An 18352-nucleotide genomic window follows, 5' to 3' on the forward strand; every position below is an offset into this window, starting at 1 on the left:
TGGTCTGTATAACACCCAGAGCCAAGAGGTGATCCGGCGAGGGAATAAATGGAGGGGGCCGGGTAGTAGCTCCGCGGGCTGGTGCTATCTGCAATGATAAAGGACAAGCATTAATACCTGCCGGTGTTTCTTCTCCCAGCATGTAAGACAAGGATGGCGACGTACTCTGGAATCACTCCTATTTCGGATCTCCAGGAACGTATACAGAGCTTACGAGACACAAACACAGATTAATCCTCTCCTCCAATCCCCCTGTCACTCAGTGGTCCGATGGTTACAATCTCGGTACATACCTTGTCGTTTATATCAAGCACCGTGAAAGAAAGTTATGTCAGTGTTCCGGAGTCATCCCTTAATAGTCTAGCAACCAACCCGCCTTCTGTTAACTTCACAGAAGCAAAATGAATAGTCAAGTGTTATACCCCTCCAACAACCAAAAAGAAAGTAATAGAAGAAGTACTCCTGGAAGGCCGAGGCCCTCCGAAGTCTTACCGCCAACGGAAATGAAGTCAACAAGGTATTTGGGCTTCTCCGTTATCGTGGCGTCCTCCCAATGTAACCCGCTCTCCCAGCAGGGATAAACAGTACCGGAATCAAGCAAACGTTGAGTCACCTCTTCTGGCCGGGAAAGCTTGCCGGGTGTCTGTGTCTTCGCGCAACGTCCGCGAAGCACCACCGCACCCGCCGGATGGATCAGCCGATCCACCCCCACTAGACTCACGAAAGCCTGAAACCACACGGGTCTGTGTCTTTGCTAAATGAGCACCGGCGAAGCACCACAGAACCCGTTCCAGTGAGTCAGCCGACTCACACCGCCGACAATGCTCGAAGAGAATGTCCTTCCTCTGCCAACACCAACAGCATGCTGCGAGTGTACGTGTCTTCGCTGATCCTAGCGAAGCACCACGCACACAACGCCCACATTACTACGAACACCACTGCATCAACAGAAAGTATACGGAATCCAATACAACCCGACTTCCGGGTTTAGTGAGTACATATAGTCTCCGCCTACAGCCGCACGGATCCCTGGACCCAGTAGTTCTTAGTTCTTAGGCAGGCGCACATCCGAACCAGATTCATCTCCTGACAGATACAATACAGCCTACTATACTTCATCATATTACAGCTCCTAAAAAATAAAAAAACACATTTTGTTTTAAGCTCTCTCTGGCGGACGCTTGCTGTCGCCTTGAGCAGTGTTTCCCAAACTGTTTCCCAAACTGGGGTCCGTGACACATTCCCAGGGGGTCCGAAGGCAGCAGTTTTAAAAGCACAGCAAAGTTTCTTGTCTAATTAGCAGCTTTCGAGCAACAATAAAAGTGTCAAGATAATGCCAGTGATTAATGTACCTGCTGGAGAGAGATGAGGGTTTTGTTCAGTGGCAGAACTAATGTAGCACAGAAGGTTAATGTGCCTACTGCAAAGAACATATAACATGCATTTTAAAAAGCAGTATTTTATGTGCATAGGTTACTGCTTTTGTCACAGAGATTCTTTTGTTTCATGTGCACTTCATAAGTGACAATCGTAATCTAGCATAGGGACCGATGAACTGTCATCAAAGAGCTGCTTGCAAACTGCATGGTACCAAATAGTAACTTATGTTTTTCCCCAGTCATTCATTATCCTGATGCTGCTAAAAAGATTTATTTGGTTGGAAATAAATTTTTAATGTTAAAGTCAGTGCTAGCCACTGTGTTATGTTCTGAATCCTGAGTTTGTGCTTTTCCAGACCAAGCACTCTTTAAAATGCCTACCAGTATGAATGACATGTGAATACTTGTTACCTTATGTAACATTTTCTATACACTGATTTAGATGTATGATTCATCGTCTCTATATGTGTGTAATGTAAAGTGCTCTGACATCCTACAATGGTATGAGAGATGCTATAAAACAAATGAAATACATGTGACAGAGGGGCTGTTCCTTCAATATAAAATACTAAGGGCCAGATGTACGACCCATTTTTATATGCGCAAACGGGTTCGCGAACCCGTTTGCACATGCAAAAACCTATTTGGCCATGTATATAGCCTATTTAGTGAGTCACAATGTTTTTGCGACTCGCTAAATATGTTTTGCATCTTGCTATTTGCAAGGGGCATTCCCTTCCAAATATGGAGTCTCAAAACCATGTACAAATGTTTTGCGACTGCAATTGCGGTCGCAAAACACTCGCAATTACCACCTACTTCAAGTAGATGGTAATTCATTCGCAAATGGGAAGGGTCCCTGGAGGGACCCATTCCCCTTTGCAAATGCATGCAAATGTATTTTTTAAGGGCAGGCAGTGGTCCCAGGGTCTACTGCCTGCCCTTAAAAAATGAAACGAAAACGTTTCATTTTCTTTTTTTTTTTAAATGCATGGAAAACGGGCTGCATTAAAAAACAAAAACTCTTTTATTTAAAAGCAGTCCTAGACATGGTGGTCTGCTGAGCCCAGCAAGCCACCATCCCTGGGAGGGCTGGCATTCCCAATGGGCTCACAAATTGCGAGAGGCTCATTTATATTAATGAGCCTCGCAATTTGCGACCCCCTTGGAAATCCCAAACAGTGTTAAACACACTGTTGTACATTTCATTTAGCGACTCGCAATTTGCCACTCACAATGTGTCGCCAATTGCGAGGCGCTAAATGAAATGGTCGTACATCTGGCCCCAAAATCCTTAGTACTTTGAGTATTTGTTTTGTGTGCACACGTGTGCTTTTTCTTCGAATTACTGTTTTAATATTTGAAATTTAACTCATACAAAGTGCTTGGGGGTCCCCGGCTTCCAGTGGTGACTCAATAAGGGTCCTCTGGAGTCAAAAGTTTGGGAACCACTGGCCTAGAGCAAAACCTCTTGCATAACAACATGGACACACTAAATGATAATGACTGCAAAATGCTCACTGGGACTCGCCACTTGGGTTATAGTTGACACTTATGACAACCATGATCCTAGAAGCAGCTCTACAGCGGTACAAATGCAGCAGATACAAATTGAGTGGTCTACATTCAACTTCACATTGGGACGAACTATAAATTGGACAGAAGTACAATGATGCGGACTGCAAGCATTAGTTCACGCCGCCACCAGTCATACATAACTACTAGGATATAACCTGAATCCCGGCACCCACTCAAGTAAAACAGGGAATTTTTGTTCAGTTGAAGATGGTTGTCCCATGTTCAGGATGTGTATGGAAAAATGCATGCATAATGTGCACTATTTGGAGGCTGTTTAGCCTCCGCTACTCATTGTTTAACGTAAATGTAAATTGAAGTTGGTGGGGTTGGGGAAGGTGTATGCAAGGTTGTCTGGCAAGTTGAGGTGGCAAAGGAGAAGTGCAAGTCAGGAAAACAAAAGGCACATTCTAGGGCTATGAGAGGTTGTTATTGGCAACTACGGCCTGGTGCGTTGGACGCATGCATGCAACACCCACCTATATAAAGACACTACACTACTCAAGGAATATATGCAACGACAAAGCAATGAGAGTCATTAAACCAATGACGTGGAATGTTAGAGGTCTCAATCATTTCCTTAAACCGAGATCTATACTAGCATATCTACAGCGACAAGACATAGATATAAGCCTTTTGCAAGAGACTTACCTTATACAGCGAACTGACGCTAAATAGATCATACACAAATATAAGGCCACATACTCATCATACATCTGAGGAGTAGCCATCCTCGTGAGGCAGAATGCCCCAGTTCATCGACTCCATGTGGTAGCAGATCTGGAAGGACCATATATAATACTGCATGCACTTATACACATACAGCCCACTATAAATGTTTGTATTTACGTTCTTGCATCAACAACCCTTACTTTGTAGGTCTCGCCTACGCAGCGCACATGCGCTGCATAGAAGGACCTTTAGCCATCGCTCTGCTCTTTTTGGAAGTACACACTCATGCTTGTGGCAGCATCCACCTTGCGGGAATGAGCAGGGGCGCACCACAAGCACGAGTTCAGTGCTTGAAAATGAGCAGACTGCGCACGCACCCAAGCACCACTCCCGGGCTCACCTCATGCTCCCCCTCTTTCTCACACGCATTCATTGTGTTTTTTTTTTTTTACTTTCAGCGCGTTTTCATTGCCCGACAACAACACGCTTTTAAAAAACTTTCAGCGTGTTTTCATTGCTCGACAACAACACGCTTATTTTTTGTACCTTTCAGCGCGTTTTCATTGCCGACAACAACGCGCTTGCAGTTCCCATGGATCCTGGCGGCAAAATACTAATAATGATGTTTAAAACCCAACGGGTTAGCATCATTGACTGTTTTATTGCCCTGTAATCACCATTTGTGTAAACACCAGAGAAGCTTGCTTTTACTGTGATCCCAGACGTTCCTTGCATAACTGTGGTGCGTCCTATACGCCTGCCACATTGCCCATGATTCAATGCTGGAACATGACGTGCTCTGCATGTGCGTCGCAATCCCGGTATGTAGCACAACCCTCAAGAATCCATGGACTGGATAGGATGCATAATTGGCACTCGCGATTTCCTTAATTAATAGTGCTCACTGCCATGGTTAGTGTCCTTTGACCTGGTGATTGAAGCAGTACATTTTGCGCTCATTCCGCTCCTGTCTTGCACGTAGAACCTATTTGAGAGTGAATCTAACCAGGGACTGGTGTGTGCTTACCCATGTTATGTACTGTATGTTGTTGTTACCAGTGTGGTGCTTTGTGCACTGGCTTTGTGGTGGCAATCTAAGTTTGCCCAAAATACACTCCCATCCTAATTATGAAAGACTTTGAACAGTTTCTGCTACACAGTTCAAGTTAACTCCCGGACAAGTCCTTTTATAATCAGCTACAAACTACAAATTGCATTTTAAAATCGCCACCAAATGTAATTACTTTTCGTTATAGGGATAATGCACCATGAGCCTTGAACGGGTGGGAGGGGTGCCTGTATAAGCAATTACTCTTACTCCTGGGACACTGCCCCGCCTTGTGCGGCCTCCCCGCGGCTATGGAACTATCCCCATAACTGTCAAGTTAACGGCTACAATGACCTAGTGAGGCTTTATGACTTAGTGCAGTAAATTCACTTGCACCACATTTTTTACACTTGACACATACCACCATTAGGATTAGGATTAATAGATCACGCACCATGATAACAAGTGAGTGTAGGAAGGGATCCTTATGGTCCTAAAGAAGCTAAGGGGGGATCGAAACATGTCGGCAGACATAGGAGGCATAGCTCATTGAGGAAAATATACCTCCTTCCCCACTTTTTAAAAATACCAGCTCTAAGGTATATTAAAGTTTTTTGACCAAAGAGCCAGGTATTTTTTAATTAACGTTCCCATTCACTCCTGACCCTTCCACTCACACTCCTACACGACACATAGCTGTCGCACAACAACAGTGCTCCCACTAAGGCAGTAGCACGTCCCGTCCCATAGAGGGGCGGGAAGACCACTATGATGAAGCATGACACTAAGGGCCCTTTTGGTGTGTGAGGGGTATTTAAACAACTTGTGTGCACTTTCCACCACTGTAGTCTGGGAAGGTTTTGGCGTACATATATATCTGAAGGTGGATCCCTATGTTTGTTAACTTGACTTTGGGAGGGTGTACCCACCTCCACTGCTCGTGCTAAGCAGTACCTCTCCACTCCCCATTTGTGTCTTTTGATATCAAGGAGAGTCTTCCGTAGACTCCAGGGTTGAGCCTGGGTTTCATCCCTCGGGAGAGGCAGCTCAATACAAACCGCGGAGTGGTCCAATAGGGCTTGCGGCTCAATCTCTATCGAGCTTCTTGTACTTCAGGGTACGCTAGTGGATTTTTGAGGTAAATAAAACGTAATTCAGCCTGTCACATCTCCTGCAAACAAACCAGGAACACCCCTTGCAGTAGCAACAAAACGTACATTTTGGTACTGTCTATTTATAACAATGCAGTCCCTGCAGATATATTGACCAGCCGAGGGGAGATGGTACTGTACAGTACAAAGCACTGCAGTCCTGCAGAGAAAGATTAGTACTACTTTGGTCATTGAAATATTGTTAGAAAAGATGGCACAGTACTGTCTTATTTATTGAACTATAGTTCTAAAGAAAATAATTGATACGGTTTATGACAAACCACTACAGACCTGAAGAGAGGTCCTTTTGCTGTGTGTTGATAAAAACTGAGTTGTTGCTTAAATGGTTGCTCTTCTGCATTGACCCAGCAGACTGTTTATCAGATTTTACATTTTCACTTTTCTTCAACGTTTTTGGGTCAATATTTTTTGTTTTGTTTGGGGGATGGAGAGGTGTACTTGTTACATTTCTCTGCAAGATCCTTTTTTTACTGGGCATTTTCCAGTATTTTCCTCAGGCTCAATGTATTTGTAATGTTCACAGGTGCCTCCAGCCACCAGGTGGCGGTGTAGTATACTCTTTACCAGAAATTACGTCACTGAAAGAGCAGTGACCTAGAACGACTGATTTTGTGTAGCTTCGTACAGAGAGCAATTTAGCTGGTAAATACCGGGAGAGTTCTGGAGTCGGTGAGATGCCTAGTGCTTGTTCAAAGTTGCATTCCCAATATATAACATGCTGTGGGCCAGCGCTGCGCACGGCGGCGGAGAAGTGCTGGTTCACTTCAGCTGATCTATTTTAAATTACGCAGCAGCGATAAGTGTAATAGAAGGCAGCAAGCGGGGAAAAGCGGAGCACGATAGAGGTCAGTGGTGGGGAAGGGTGGGTAGATAAGAAAGAGTGGTGGGCAGAGGGTTGAAAGAGAAAAGCAGCAACACGGATAGGAGAGATGGCCTAAAAACACAATTATTCCTCTGGAGTGATTGAAGACAAAAAAATTGTTTTAAAAAACCGGAGCAGTGGAAGGAGGCATGTACTTGGTCCATGCTCAATGGGAGGGCCAAATACAAGAAGAAGACATGACTCCCGCATACCATAACGAATGGCAACAAAGCGAACAAGAGTAACGCTGAAGCTTACTGATGGTAGGCTATGGGCAGGCAGTAAGCCTACTGATTGAAAACAAATGTCTCGAAGAGACCTGCCCTTTTTAGGTTTCAGCTAGACAGCACATGTGCTGTCTAGCTGAAACCTAAAAAGGGCAGGACATTTGCTTTGTGTGCCTATAACAGGTGTTGCAGTTGCTTCTATGGCACAGCCGGGAGATTATTTGTTTTAAACGCACATTGCACTTTGTTAAATTGTTTTAAAAAGTAATACTTGCTCACCTGCACCGCTATCTCTGCTCGAGGGACAGATTAGGGAGAAGCAGCAGTGCCACCGGGGTCCGACAGTCGGGACTACCAATCAGGGGACAGAGGAGGGTCAGCTGACAGGCAGAGTCATGTGGGTAAGCTTTAAAAATGCCGTGAAAGCTCAAGCGTACTGTCTAGAATTGCTCCTGAGGCACAGCCAGGAGATTATTTTGTGCCGGGAGATTATTTGTTTTAAATTTACAGTGCACTTTGTTAAATTGTTTTAAAAAGTAATACTTGCTCACCTGCACCGCTATCTCTGCTTGAGGGACAGATTAGGGAAAAGCAGCAGTGCCACCGGGGTCCGACGGTCGGGACCACCAATCAGGGGACAGAGGAGGGTCAGCTGACAGGCATAGTCATGTGGGTAAGCTTTAAAAAAAAGGGGATGTGCCGGGCGCGCAGTGGGCGCGCCGCCTACGTGCCAATGGCGTGCCAAACGCAAGCCCGTCTGCGCCCGTCCACGCTCGTGCCGCGCCTAGCGCCAGTCCCCCTGGTCAAACCCCATCAAATCCAAGTCTTTTATCTTATTCAAGAGATGACTTGTTTAATTTGGCAACCTCTCGCTCACTGTCCTGTATTAAACACGACCCTATAAAAGGGCCTCTGAACTGTATTAAATGTAATTTAAAACTCACCAACTTGGAGTTGAATAAACTCAGGATACAAGAAACGGTCTTACTCAGCAAACAAAACAAGAATACTAAAGCAATGCTGATAAATGCTCGCTCTCTTGTAAAACACAACGCAGAGACATGCGAGTTTATTGAGAGCCACAATTTAGATCTCGCATTTATAACCGAAACATGGGCCACCTCAGACTCTGATCTAGATCTATCCTTGGCACTCCCTACAGGCTACACAATAACTAGAGTAGACCGAGAGCATAAGAAAGGAGGAGGAATAGCTATTATTTCCCGGGAAGGGCTTAGAGTGGAGGGGAACCCAACCGAGAGCTCCCCGAATTGCGAGATACTATCTTTTCAAATAACACTTAACTGTAAAGATACCCTTAGAGGTATACTTTTATACCGGCCTCTAAAAGCCAAATTATCACTACAGGATATATTAAGCCCTCTTCTCGAAGCGAGCATAAATGTCCCCAATTATACCATATTGGGAGACTTCAACTTACACTTAGAAAATATAGATGACAAAAATACCAAAGACTTTATCGATATTATGTCAAGCTTTTCTCTCAATCAGCTAATTGGTCAAGAAATGCATAAAGCAGGCCACACATTGGACGGACTATTCACCTCCAGTCCAAGGATAGCCATCTTAGAGGTACTGCCCGTTCCGTGGTCAGATCACAAAGCTATACTATTTAGCCTTCAGGACCATGAACACGCAATTATACAAAATAACATCAAGTCTACTAACACCTATCAGGCCTGGTCAAAGATAGATACAGATGACATACAGACAAGACGTTTAGATACTAAACCAGATTTGCAATCAGACGCCAATGCTGTGGTTTCAAAATTAGACAGCTGGATTAGGGACGCAGTCGACATAGCTCTACCAAAAAAAAGAGACTTACTACCTAAAAGGAGGAGACTCGTGAAACCTTGGTACTCAGAACTACTCAGAGAACAAAAGAAAGCATGCAAAAGGGCAGAAAGGAAATGGAGATCATGCTACGATGAATCCATGAAATCCGAATATGCACAAACTCTAGCTATGTATAAAGGGCTGATTCTTCAGGAAAAAAGTAAATATTTTACTAATAAGATTCTCGAGGCAGGAAACTCAAGTAGAGAGCTATTTAAAACAGTAAACCATTTAGCCACCCTTCCCGGAAACCCAAACAAATCGCTAGATCCAGGTATTTGTAATATATTCGGAAAATTCTTCATCTACAAAGTCGATTCAGTCTTTCAAACTTTCTTAAATATTCCCAATAATCCCTCGCATCAACACAAGTCAGAGACACCATATACATCACACGGTGTGAATTTCAGCTTCTCCCCACCGACGATGGAAGAAATTAAGCAGAAAATTAAAAATACCAAATCGGGAGCCCCTGCCGATCCATGCCCCCCCAAAAGTATATCATCTTATTATAGATCTAATATTGGAACAACTCCGTTTACTGTACTCCGAGATAATAGAATCAGGACTCTTCCCTAAATCTTGGAAGACTGCATCAGTACGGCCTTTGATTAAAAAACCAAATCTGGACCCAACAGAACCCGGTAACTAACGGCCGATCTCCAGATTGCCCTTCCTCTCTAAAGTACTGGACAGAATACTTAACAAACAAATCTCTAAGTATATCCTACAGAACAATCTCCTTGACCACTCACAGTATGACTTTAGAGAGGCACATGGAACTGGAACTGCACTAATTACAGTCACAGAAGAACTTAGAAAATCCCTGGATGCTGGAAAGAAGGCCGCCTTGATATTATTAGATCTATCGGCGCCTTCGATACAATAAGCCACGAAATCTTATCAGACCGACTAAAGAATCTAGGATTCCATGACACCTCTATCCGCCTTATGCAGTCATACCTGAGCAGTAGGACATTTGTAGTCGAACTGGAAGGATCCACCTCCAAATCTTTTGACCTGCCATGGGGGGTACCTCGGGGCTCCTCCCTGAGTCCCACACTTTTTAACATCTATGTGACCCCACTGGCAGAGATTTTAGACAAAGAGGTTTCTCGGCCATTTCATACGCCGATGACACACAAATAGTAGTCTCAGTCTCAGATAATATCGATGTAACTGATGACCGCTTTAATGCCTGCATAACGAACATCAATAGGTGGATGCAAAACAACTGCTTAAAACTGAACGGGCAAAAAACGGAAGTCCTCCTTCTGGGCGCAAAGACCTCTTTCTGGTCCCCCAGATGGTGGCCCAGTGAAATGGGAGATTGTCCTGAACCAGTAAAAAAAGCTAAGAACTTAGGGGTAAATTTTGATGACGGATTAACCTTTGAGCACCAAATTAACAAACTCACATCGACCTTTTAGGGCATCCTCAAAATGTTCAAAACAATTCAGCGTTTTATTCCACCCGATTCCGTGAAAACAGTCGTCACAGCTTTGGCCCTTTCACAACTCTATTATGGCAATGCCTTATATGTCGGCATACAATTCCAGCTGCTGACTAAGCTCCAGAGGATGCAGAACGCAGCCGTAAGATTGATCTTCAATATACCAAACCATCAATCAGTATCACATCGGCTGAAGGAACTCCACTGGCTCTCTGTGGACAAGAGGATAGCGTTCAAGTCCCAGTGTCTAGCATTCAAAGCAGGACAGGGATTAGATCCCCTCTATTTGAGAACCCAACTAAAAAAATACACCCCTGCCAGAAACTTGAGATCCTCCCAGGCACTTTTACTGAGTACTCCCAGACACAGGCAGGTTCGTTGGGCAGGCAGGAGTTTCATATTAGGGGCAACGAGAATCTGGAACTCCCTGCAGCTACAACTAAAAAACTGCAAATCACTACTTGAATTTAGGAAACAGCTAAAAACATGGCTATTCAATAAATAGAAGAAACCATACATTAACAAAGCAATCGTGGTTTTCTTTTCATCAGCTGGACATTAGCGCCAAGACACCTTCGGGTAATCGAGCGCTCAACAAGTCTCAAATCCAATCCAATCCAATGCCCCAACTGATGACTGAATTTTAACAAGCCCGTCATAGTTTCCGTTGTATCCTTTTCAGGTGTTACGAAGGGTCTCTAGGGCACCTTTTTATTTGTAATAAGACCCAGTTAGTTATACTCATCAAATTTATTTGGCTAGAAGTACTAGTTCTGTTGCATTTACCAAACTGTATAATCTTGTTTTTTTGAAGATTTGGTCAGAGACTACTGCTATTATAACACAATTCTAGACCAGTCAGTACGAGCTGAAATCTAATTATGGTGTGGCTGAGATCAAACTCATCACATATTCATTATCTGGGTATTTTAGGGTCTTTCATTTATGTCTGATTCTCTGGATATAAAGTCGCAGATGCTCTAGCACCCTATCACATGTTGTCCAAACCCTCCACAGCCACTTTCCTCTTAGTCTATTTATTAGTTCCATTCTGCCTTCTGTGAGACAAGACCACAAGTAACCCCAAACCTGTTTCATCCTATGAAGACCTTGTCAGAAAATGTCCCCCTATCACTTTTTGTTTTTCTCAGTGCAATGTTGTAGGTGTGTCCCATATCCTCAGTCATAGTTCATGTGTTCACTGTGAGATTGGACTATGTGTACCCTACTGATTAGGCCCAAAAAGAAACTGGTCTGGGGTTGATTCAATCAATCAAGGAGTTTTTAAAGCAGGCTACTCAGTCGAAGAGCCAGGCCTTGAGGGTCCTCTTGAAGATGTACAGGGTGGAGGCTTGTCTGATGTTGATCGGCAGTTGGTTCCAGGTCTCGGTAGCAATGCAGGAGAAAGTTCTTCCACCCGTTCTTGCTCTGCGGATGCGCGCGGGTTCGGCGGATCGGAGGTTCCTCTTGGGTACGTGGAAGGAGATTCTGTCGTTGAGGTATTGGGGTCTGGTGTTGTGGGGGCATTTGTAGGTGTGGGTATCTTGAAGGTTACTCTCTTCTCAACGGAGAGCCAGTGGAGGTCTTGCAAGTGCTGGGTGATGTGTTTGTGTCGAGGGATGCCGAGGACGAGTCTGGCTGCGGTGTTCTGTATTGTCTGGAGTTTGCAGAGCAGGGCCTTGTTGATCCCGGTGTAGAGGATGTTTCCGTAGTCCAATCTGCTGGTTATGAGTACGTTGGTGAAGGTCTTCCTTGATTTGGGGGATATCCATTTGAAGGTCTTTCGGAGGATGCGGAGGGTGTTGAAGGAGGTGGAGGCGACGGCGTTGACCTGTCAGTCATGGAGAGGGAGGAGTCGAGTATGATGCTGAGGTTTCGGGTGTGGTCCTTGGGGGTGGGTGGGCTGCTGAGGATGGTGGACCACCAGGAGTTGCACCATGCAGAGGGGGAGTGTCCGAGGACAAGAACGTCTGTCTTCTCTGAGATAAGCTTCAGGCAGCTGCTGCTCATCCAGGATGCGACAAATTTCATTCCTTCCTGGAACCTGAGTCTGGTGGTGATGGGGTCCTAGGTGAGGGACATGATGAGCTGGGTGTTGTTGGCGTAGGATACTATGCTGAGGCCATGCTGTCTGACGATTGAGGCGAGGGGGGCCATGTAGATGTTGAAGAGTGTGGGGCTGAGCGACGAATCTTGGGGTACTCCGCAGTTGATTTCCCTGGGTTCGGAGAGGAAGGGTGGAAGTCTGATTTTTTTGTGTTCTACCAGCGAGGAAGGCGCAGAGCCAGTCGACGGCGGTTCCCTGTATGCCGGATTCATGGAGTCTGGTGGTGCGTGTGTGGTGGGAGACAGTGACGAAGGCTGCAGAGGTGTCAAGGAGGATCAGGGCTGCGGTGTGTCCCTGGTCGAGGAGGTTGCGGATGTCGTCTGTAGCGGTGAGTAGAGTGGTCTCAGTGCTGTGGTTGCTGTAAAATTCGGATTGGGACGGGTCGAAGATAGAGTTCTCTTCAATGAATTCCGTTAGTTGAATGTTGATGGTTTTCTCTGTGACTTTGGCTGCGAAGGGGAGGAGGGAGATGGGTCGGTAGTTTTTTAGGTCCGTGGGATCTGCTGAGGGCTTCTTGAGTAGGGGTCTGACTTCTGCGCGTTTCCAGTCATCAGGAAAGGTGCCGGTTTCGAAGGTGGTGTTGATGGTGCGTCGTAGTTCGGGAGCGATGTTCTGTGGAAGATGTTCAGGAGGCAGATGTCTGATGGGGCACCTGAGTGGATGCCTTTCATGGTCGATGCGGTGCCTTCGTTGGTAACTGGGGTCCGTGAGGAGAAGGTGGGCTGGCTAGCGTTGCTGGAGGATGGGGTGGTTTCGGAGTCAGGTGTCTGGTCGTTGAAATTGTCGTAGAGGCCCTTGATCTTCAGATGGAAGTAGGATCCAAGCTTGTTGGAGAGGTCCTGTGAGGGAGTGATGTGTGCGGTTTTGCTGGGGGTCTTGATGAATTCCTGGATGATGCTGAAGAGTTCCTTGGAGTTGCTGGCGTTGGCGAGGATCTTGTTCTGGATGAAGGTCCTTTTGGTGGATTTGATGCGTTGGTGGTAGTCTGTCATTGCGCTTTTGTAGGAAGTGCGGTCTTCCGAGGATTTGCTGTGTCTCTATTTCTTCTCGTGACATCTCCAGGCGCATCTGGATTCTTGGATTTCAGCGGTGAACCATGTGGCCATCCTGGGGCATTGTCTGTCGGGGTTGCAGAGGGGTGCGAGATTGTCTGCGCAGTTGGAGATCCATCTGTGGAGTTCTTTGGCTGCGAGGTTGGCGTCGGTCGGGCTGGCGGGGGCATCACAGATGAGGGTGGAGTTGAGCTGCTCTTCAGTGATTTGCTCCAGTTGCTTCATGGAGGGTGGGGTGAGGGTTTGGGTGCCATGGGTTTGTAGACGTGGAAGTGTACGCAGTGGTCTGTCCATGGGGGTTGCGTGGTGTGGCTAAAGCGGATGTTGTAACCTCCTGCGAAGATGGGGTTGAGGGTGTGTCCTGTCTTGTGGGTGGGGGCGATGACGAGTTGTTTCAGTCCGAGGCTGGTGAGGTTGTCCAGGAGGCTGGTGGAGTTGGGGTCGCTGAGGTTGTTGAGGTGGAAGTTGAGGTCTCCGATGAGTATGTAGTCCATGAAGGCAATGGCGTGGGGAGCGATGAGGTCGGTGATGGAAGTGGTGAACTTAGTTCGAGGTCCAGGAGGTCTGTAGGCGAGGGTGCCTCTTAAGGTCATTTTGGGGCTGGTCTGGATCTGGAAATGGAGGTATTAGGTGGTGGGCGGGCTGTGGCTTGAGCTGGAGGTCGTGAATTGGAGGGGGCTCTTGTGTGCGATGGCAAGTCCTCCTCCTGGGCGGTTCGAGTGGTCCTTCCTCTGGATCTTGTATCCGTCCAAGATGGCGGTGGCGATGTCGGGGACGGGGGTTGAGTTGGTCTAAGGTTCTGTGAAGAAGGCGACGTCTGGTGAGAGGGTGTCGAGGAGTACCCAGATCTCTACGGCATGTCTGTGTAGGGAGCGCACGTTGAGGAGGATGCACCTTAGGGCTTCGGAGGTGTTGGCATTCGGATTGTGGGCAGTGGCCGTGTGGGTGCAGACGGTGGTGAAGGTCTGACGGCAGAGATGGCAAGAGAACTGGCCGTGAGTGGTGCTCGGCGTGGACAGCTGGCAATTGTTCTTCCTTTCAATGGTTGAGTGCGAGGACGGCAGCTGAGTCGTAGTGGAGGGTGGTCAGAGAACCAGGTTCCCTGGCTAGGTCGTGGTCGGAAGGTGGGAGGGGCCCGTGGAAGGAGCAGCAGCAGGAGAGGGCAACGAAAACGGGGAACACAACAAGAGGAGGGCACAGAAGAGGCAAACGTTGACAAAAAAATAACACTACAGGCAGAAAACCTGTATAGGCACAGTTATTATTAAAAACGCTCACCAGGCAAAAAACAAGTGGAACAGGTCTCGAACCCTTAGGCAGAGTCCCTGACCAGGAAATCAGAGGTCTTGATCGCACACCCGAGCAGTGGCCGCCATTAAATGGGGAAGGGGGGCGAGAAGCGCATCTGTGAGGCGGGAGGTGGCAGGGGCAGCAGCAATTGGAGAGGGCAACGAAAACTGGCAAAAGAGGACACAACATGGGCACAGACGAGACAAATTTTGACCCCAAAAAATATTGATTGTTTTCCCATTCATGGGAGACCTGGCTCGGCACGTTGTGCTGAAATGTTTCTAATGGAGCAGGACCAAGGTGGATTTCTATATGGCTGGGTCCTGCCTGAAGTGGAATGCCAGGCGCAAAAATGATAGACTGGAATGCGAGTAATTATTGTATGAGATTAATTCAAACATTCCACCTGTCATGTTTTTGTGCTCTAAAAAGTAGTAGCTCTCAGAAATGATGGCTGCTTTTACAAGACCTGAAACCAACATCTTGGAACTTATGCATCACTCCAGAGGCCCCCGTCCAAAATAGTTGCCACCCAATATTGCAGCCATCGGATCTGAAAGAAGTAACTACGCCCACATTAGAAGCGATAAAATAAACTTTTAAATAAATGCTGAAAATGCTGCAATTCTCCAGCTGCCTAATACTTTAGTGATTATAATGGCCTTGTGTTGTAGTCTAGAAACTTTCTTTTACATTTTCATGGTAAATGATTTATTTTCTACTCTATAAGCTAAAGCAAATGCCACAGCTAACAGTAGACATGTTTTTGTTCTATTTGTCAGCACGACTGAGGTAGCTGATCAAGCACTTGAGAAGAAAAAGGTAACTAGAGATGGCAAATAGCAATCCGGCTGATGAACATGAGGCTTTTGACATAATTTCTGGAGAGGAACTTGAAAGGTTCCAGAATGCCATAGAGGAAGGTGACCTTCCTGAAGCAGCTGCAAATTTCATGAATTCCTTGGATTCAGTAGACAATTCAGGGCTTGACATCGCCATCACTGGAGAGTCCGGTTCTGGGAAGTCAACATTTGTCAATGCTATAAGGGGCCTAGAGGACGAGGAAGAATTTTCGGCTGTGACTGGTGTAGTAGAGACAACAATGGAACCAACTCCCTTTCGGCATCCTTTGTACCCAAATGTGACTGTGTGGGACTTGCCAGGAATTGGAACTGAAACCTTCCAATCATCTGAATATCTGAAGCAAGTTTGTTTTGAGCGCTACGATTTCTTCATAATCATTGCCACAGAGCGTTTTAAATCTAACCATGCTAACCTTGCCCGTGAAATCCATAACATGGGGAAAAAGTTCTACTTTGTGCGTTCAAAGGTTGATCAGGATTTGGATTCATCTAAGACACGTCGAAAGTCTACTTATGATGAGGAGAAGATCATGAAGGAGATCAGGAACAACTGCACTGAATGTCTGAAGAAAGCTGGTGTGGAGAACCCACGTGTCTACCTCGTGTCAAGCTTTAAGCTTGATCAATTTGACTTTCATCTCTTAGAGGAAACCTTGGAGAAGGAGCTCCCAACCCACAAACGACATGCCTTGCTCCTCTCCCTACCAACCATCTCCATAAAGATATTGGAGAAGAAAAAAGAAATGATGAAGAAGCAGCTATGGATGGTAGCTAGTGCGTCTTGTGCTGTGGCTGCTGTTCCCATCCCAGGTCTCTCCATTGCATGTGACCTTTTAATATTGAAGAACTGCCTCTTAAAATATTGCAGGAGCTTTGGTCTCGATGACGAGTCCCTAGAGAAACTTGCCAGGAAGGTAGATATTCCTGTGGCTGATCTGAAATCTGTCATCAAGTCACCTCTTGCTAAAGAAATTACAAATGATTTGCTGATCAAATTGCTTGCTCGCTACTCAGTGCTTGCTGTTGCCACAGCAGCCGAAGAAGTGATGAGGTTTATACCTGTACTTGGTTCATTGGCAGCAGGGGGTATTTCCTTTGGAACTACGTACTACATGTTAAATAAATTTTTGAATGATCTCGCTGAAGATGCGCAGAGAGTACTGAAAAGGTCAATGTTTGGATCAGAAGTTTAAGGAAGCAATGAGTGGCAGGAAATCGGGGCACATTTCCATTGTAATCTGTAGTAATGTTATTAGGAACTGCTTCAATGTACAGCCACAAGTGTCTTATTGCTTATTTTGCCAACCTTTGAGGGAAAAATGACTGCTATTCTGTATTATCGTAATCCCTGGAGAGAAGATGCATTACCTTAAATGAACAGTTATTCACTTATGGATCAGATGTTCTATGTTTCAACTAAGTACCAATTTAGAATCGCTGTGAGAAATTTCAAGTGTTTCGAACTAGAGAACTGATAGCCTGTTTATACTTATACGTTATTTAAGGCACTCATATATACAAACTGCACTTCCTGCAACAAACATTTTAATTGTGCTTCTTGGTTGTTATTCACTCAGCACACATTATATATCAAATCATGGGATATTTATTGAGCGTACATATCACCCGAAGTTCTCATGGTACTTAACAGACAGCTCTGACCTGACTAGCTAAAGGATATAGTACCCATTTAGTTTTCAAACTGGGATAAAGTAGCCCCTGACATGGAATGCTGAATAACTTGCTGCTGTGCGTCCTGCGTTCTGCTGTTTGTTCTGGCAGAGCCCTTGTTCGTGGAAAGGGCTGTTTAGCGCTTTTTGCCTGAAGCGCCTGGAGCGCCTGAAGCGCTACTGAGCTGTGCTCTTTATTCAACTTCTGCTGTTTGTTCTGGCAGAGCCCTTGTTCGTGGAAAGGGCTGTTTAGCGCTTTTTGCCTGAAGCGCCTGGAGCGCCTGAAGCGCTACTGAGCTGTGCTCTTTGTTCTATTTAAGTGCCCGCATCATTACAGCTCGCATCTCCTGGTCGGCGGACTGTGACAACTACAGGACTTCAGGAACCACAAACCTCTTGGCCCTGGAGCACCGCCCTGACACGCCCCCCTCACCTGGCGATAATTGAGGAGGAGGAACGCGCATCGCGGGACGCGCGCGGGCGACGCCGGGCTAAGCCCGGGCAAAGGGCGGGCCCTCTGTGGCCCTCAGTGGCTGAGGTAGGCTGGGCTGGGCCCGGTTATTTTCGGTTACTTATCAGTGACATTTTTTCATATCCAGCTAACTTTGATTCGTTTGTCAGTCGGAGGAAGATCGATCTACTGGTGCTTACCGGTCGACCCCTCTCACTCTACTATCGGCTAGTCATTCCTGTTCATCCAGGTCTATAATCATTATTTATTGTTTTACTTGCAATTTAGTAGCTCGGTTGCATCTTTTTTAGTCATAACTCTTCTGGTCTTAAGTTTCCTTTTGTTTATTAAACTGCTGTTGAATCCCCCAATAGAAGATGTCAAAAAAACTACGTTCAGGAAGGGAAGTAGGAGGCACTCCTGGTGCTGAAAAGGATATAACCCGTATAAGGAATAAATCTGTAAATAATCCCCCGCTGAAGGGTCAATGTCAGCTTTTTGAGCTTTGGGACATGTCCTCTTCCAAGAAATCTAACATTGCTGTAAATAAATCACTTGGAGCTATGGGTCAAGAGCCTCACACACAAGCCACTATAGATCTTTTGTCTTCCCCCGTGCAGCCTATATCGCCTCAACCTGCGGCAGCGGTGTCGCCTTCCCGTGCTTCTCCT

At 46.0% G+C, this 18352-nt stretch overlaps 2 protein-coding genes across 3 annotated transcripts in view; both read left to right on the top strand.

Annotated features, from left to right (window-relative positions):
- LOC144822569 (interferon-inducible GTPase 5-like) overlaps nt 1-18352 on the top strand; it is a 249435-nt gene that overhangs the window by 38281 nt on the left and 192802 nt on the right. The gene's annotated exons all lie outside the window — the stretch shown is intronic.
- LOC144822571 (interferon-inducible GTPase 5-like) lies at nt 6573-16753 on the top strand. The gene is made up of 2 exons (XM_078680266.1): nt 6573-6691; nt 15480-16753. Exon 2 carries the CDS (start codon nt 15530-15532, stop codon nt 16751-16753), a length of 1224 nt encoding a protein of 407 aa, XP_078536392.1. The 5' UTR covers nt 6573-6691; nt 15480-15529.

Source organism: Lissotriton helveticus, chromosome 3_1, assembly GCF_964261635.1.
Source record: "Lissotriton helveticus chromosome 3_1, aLisHel1.1, whole genome shotgun sequence".
NCBI classification, from domain to species: Eukaryota; Metazoa; Chordata; class Amphibia; order Caudata; family Salamandridae; genus Lissotriton; species Lissotriton helveticus.

Coding starts and splice junctions, on each gene's coding strand:
- LOC144822571 (XM_078680266.1), top strand. CDS start 15,530: ATGGCAAATAGCAATCCGGCTGATGAACATGAGGCTTTTGACATAATT.